Consider the following 4,469-nt stretch of genomic DNA (forward strand, 5'->3'; position numbering starts at 1 on the left):
CATCTGTGCTGGTTATTTGATAAGCAGATAGGAGATCAACGTGCTTGCAATAAATTGTAAAGAACGTGTTCATTTTCAGCTGGTGTTTGAGTCTTCCAACCAGTCACACCACAGAATGACAGTGTTGTTAGAGGCTGCACAGTCAGGTCACAAGTCAGCTCATACACTTTGTATAAAAGGTCACCACAGCAGCAAGGGCCAAGAAAGGCGATAAATTCTGAAAAAGAAATGCTCTTCTATGCAAAATAGATGGAAATTTACAGTGATTGTAAATCATTTAAGGGTTCTTAAAATACCTTAGAGATGGGCAATAAATGCTGGCCCAGCCAGCTACACCCACATCACTTGAATGAATTTTTAAAAATTGGTTTTACGATCTGTTCAAAACACTTTTTCAAGTGGCAATTTCAGGAGAAAAACAATATGATTATTTTCTAAATAAAATCATTCATCTCGGAAACAATTCCATTTTCCAGCCCAAATCAATTTAAGATGAGAATTTGATGCTCGGATTTCAACTGCTGCAATTTCAGAATCATGATGAATTGTCCCATCACCGGGGAAGATGTAAGGCTGTGGAGTAGAATATAGGCTCTTATCTGCAGTCAAGTGACATGGTGACACAGTGGTTAGCACTGCTACCTCACAGTACCAAGGAACCCAGGTTCAATTCCAACCTTGGGTCACTGTCTGTGTGGTGTTTGCATGTTCTCCCCATGTCTGCGTGGGTTTCCTCTGGGTACTCCAGTTTCCTCCCACAGTCTAGAGATGTGCGGGTTAGGTGGAATGGACATGCTAAATTACCACTTAGTGTCAGGTGGATTAGCAGGGTAAATAAGTGGGGTTACGAGGATAGGGTCTGGGTGGGATTGTTGTCAGTGCAGCCTCATGGGCCAAATGACCTCCTTCTGTGATTCTATGAGTTCTTTTTCAATTGATGAATAAGCAAAATAATTAATCAAAAATATTTTCATTTGGAGAAAGAATTCAATTAAATTTGATAGATATTGCTGATGATCCATGATATTTACCAGAGAAATGTTTTAGAGTTCAATTCCAAAACCATTTCTCCAAACTGGAACATGATCTATATTCTTGAAACCGTTTTACATTCTCACACACGTTACACGCATGTTCAATCCAAAACTGAACTCTCCTTACTGAGTAATATTTCCTCCATTTGAAGTAGTGCATGTACAAATCTTCATTACCATCCAGCTTGTGCAGGTAATCCGCAAGCTCTTTAGCTGAGTGGAAATCATCCACATGAATGAAAGAATCGCCCGGGATGTAATTTTCATAGTTTTTTCTAGGTGGCCCCAAGACCACAGGCACAGTGCCCAGACGTAAAGCATTGTAGAGCTTTTCAGTTATGTAATCCTTATGTATTGAATTCTCAAAGGAAAGGTAGAACTTACAACTAGATATGGTCGGATCCAATTTGTTATCGCTCAGGCGTGATCCAAAGGCTTGGCCGTAAGTGTTGATTTTAATGTATTTGCGGAATTCATTGTAGTACTTCACTCTGGCATGATTAGTGTTCCAGTGACTCACAACCCAACACACAAGGGTGCTTTTACTAGGCAGTTTAAAATCTAACGGAACTTTGTTCATTGTCAGAGACCCATAGGGTATTTCAATATCTGAATCTTGCCGATATGTCGAGGTCAAGTTGAAGAGTTGGTTGAGTCTAGCGTTTTTTGATGTGTGAGTAGGTGACTCCATATTCATCCAAACCCATTTCTGAAAACTTGGCCGAGGCAGTTTAGGCAGATTGGACAAGTCCCCTCTTATATCTCGGTGATGGAAAAGGACAGCATGGGATTTGTTATAGAGGCTCCTATCAGAAGTCAAGTGACAGTTATGGATGTTGAACTCAGATTCACAAGAACTGAGCTCAAATCTCTGACCAAAAGGCCAAAGCCAAATGAGCACAATAGTTTCTGTGGTAATAGTTTCATTCTCTTCAACATCTGTCACAAAGGGATTTTTTACACTGAGGGCTGATGTGGCAGATTTCAATGGACCATAAATCCAGTGGTTAGATGGTTTGCTATAGAGCAACAACAAAACTGAAGAAATGCCCAAAATGATAATGGAAAATAACAGGATGCGCGAAATCCCTTTATTAGCTGTTGATGTCATAATGTCTCCTGTGAAGGAAAAGGTGAAGACTGTTAGAATTCTGGAAGCACAGCTCCTCTTCTATTTAAATTGTATCAGGATCTAGAACACTTAAACACTCTCCTAAGCTTCGATAGAAGAAATGCTGAGACTTTTTTCGTGCTTTTGAGAAAAATAAGTAAACAGATGAAATGGCCACAAGCCATAATGGGCAGGAATTTTCCAGTCATGCCCCAAAACTGGAAAATCTCACCCGAGGTCAATGGACCTTTGCATTGTCCCCTCCCCACCCCCCGGCCCACTACGATTCCCGCGGCAGGTGGGATGGGAAAATTCTCCCCTTAGATTCTACTCTTACAATTGGAACTTGTATGTACGGCTAGTGAAGTCTATGCGTCTCTGGCAGAGGAAAGGTCTGGGAACTAAAAGACAGTGAAGAAAGCTATATTGGGTGCTTATGAGCTGGTATCAGATGCTTGCCGACAACATTTTCCAGCTGTCAGAAAATAATCTCGTCAGACTTACACTGAATTCAAAAGGGTTAAATAAAGTTATTTTGATAGGTGGGGGCGAGCATTAAGAATAGAAGAGACATACGACACTCAGAGAGATAACTCTATTGGAGGAATTTAAAGATTTGTTGCCTACAATGATTAGAACTCATGTTGAGGAACAGAAAGTTAGACCTGCCAGCCAAGCCGCAGAGCTTGTGCATGGCTATGAGCTGGTTCAGAGACCAAATCCTTTCTTTAGACTCATTTTTAAATCTGAGAAAGATGGAAGCTGGGAAGATGCGGTCGAGGATAGGCCAGTAAGAGAGAGTGTGGTCTGAAACTCCAAGGAGGCTTCCCCTCAAAATAAACCAGAGGCCGTTGGAGGGGTGAGAGATATGAAAAAGGTTCCATGTTTCCACTGTAATCAATTGGGCCACATGAAATCACTATGCTGGAGATTAAATGGTCGGTCAGTTGGGGTTACCATAGGATTCATAGAATCCCCACAGTGGAGAAGGAGACCATTCAGCCCATTAAGTCTGCACCAACTCTCTGAAAGAGCATCCCACCCTGGCCCTGTCCCCATGCCCTATCCCTGTAACCCCGTGCATTTACTATGCCTAATCCACCTAGCCTACACATCTTTTGGACTGTAGGAAGAAACCGGAGCACCTGGAAGAAACCCACGCAGACACAGGGAGAACATATAAACTCCACACTGAAAGGCACCCAAGTCTGGAAATGAACCCAGATCCCTGGTGTTGTGAGGCAGGCGTGCTAAGCACTGCGCCATTGTGCCATCCTTTAACAATCTTAAACAGGGAAAAATGAACTTAGACACTGGAAAACAAGATAAACCAGTCGGATTGGTACACAAAGTGAAAGGACAGACATGAGGGATGACAATTTGTGCGCAACTTGTACAGGGGCAAAGTGACCAGCAGGTAGTGGATGTGCTTAAAGAATATGGCCAGAACCTTATCGCTGCCATTCATGCCAGCGGGGTTTTCCCATCCCGCCGCAATGAATAGAGATTTGGCTGGCCACCAGATTCTCTGACCTTACCGCAGCGGGAGTATGACATGAAGGGTCGGTAAGGGCAGGTGACGAGAGGGGAAGCAGCCAAGAGAGCGGGAGCGGCCATGCCGGACCAGGTTAGTGCTTTTAAATTTATGTTAAGTTTTGCAGGGAGCGAAGCCATTCTCGCCGGTGAAACAGTGCTGGGAGGCTAGCCAAACGATTTGGGCCTGGGGAAAATCTGACTTTTCTCCTTGCACATTTCTTCCCAGCTCACTACGCTGATGAACAGATGCAGAGAGCTGGTAAGATCACGCCTTTTGTGTGCAATGGTAAAGTATTTCCTTGCGGACAGGTTAAGATGGGAAAGGATATTTAACATTTTGTGAGATACAGGTGTGAGTCAATCCCTAATGTTGTGGAATAAAAAAAATCTGCTGTCCAAAATGGATATTGAAGGAAAGGGTTCTGGTCAGCAGCATTCATGGGGAAACATAATAAATTCCTTTAGTAAAAATAAGCTTAAATAGTAGCTTGAAGGGGGTGGAAGTAGTGGAAGGCATGGTAGAAACCTTGCCCACTGCAGGCATTTAATTCATTCTCGGAAATGATATAGCAGGATCAGAGGTGAGAGTTATGTCTACTGTAGTTAAACAGCTGGTGGAGAATCTAGCCACAGAGAAATTACAGACAACCCTGGGGTTTTTCCAGATTGCATAGTGATTCGATCACAGGTTCATAAAGATAAAAGGAGAAGTTCCAAGCCCAGGGTGAGATCAGTTTGCATCCAACAGCTGAGAGGCAAGTTCATATCTAACAGCCCGAGAGGCCAGT

General features: G+C 42.9%; 1 protein-coding gene across 1 annotated transcript; it reads right to left on the bottom strand.

The window, feature by feature from the left end:
* Window positions 1-1,050: 1,050 nt before the first annotated feature.
* Window positions 1,051-2,145, bottom strand: LOC144493557 (4-galactosyl-N-acetylglucosaminide 3-alpha-L-fucosyltransferase 9-like). The gene has a single exon (XM_078212651.1). The coding sequence runs from the start codon at window positions 2,143-2,145 to the stop codon at window positions 1,051-1,053; it is 1,095 nt and encodes a 364-aa protein (XP_078068777.1).
* Window positions 2,146-4,469: the final 2,324 nt, after the last annotated feature.

This window comes from Mustelus asterias, chromosome 5, assembly GCF_964213995.1.
Source record: "Mustelus asterias chromosome 5, sMusAst1.hap1.1, whole genome shotgun sequence".
Taxonomy (NCBI): domain Eukaryota; kingdom Metazoa; phylum Chordata; class Chondrichthyes; order Carcharhiniformes; family Triakidae; genus Mustelus; species Mustelus asterias.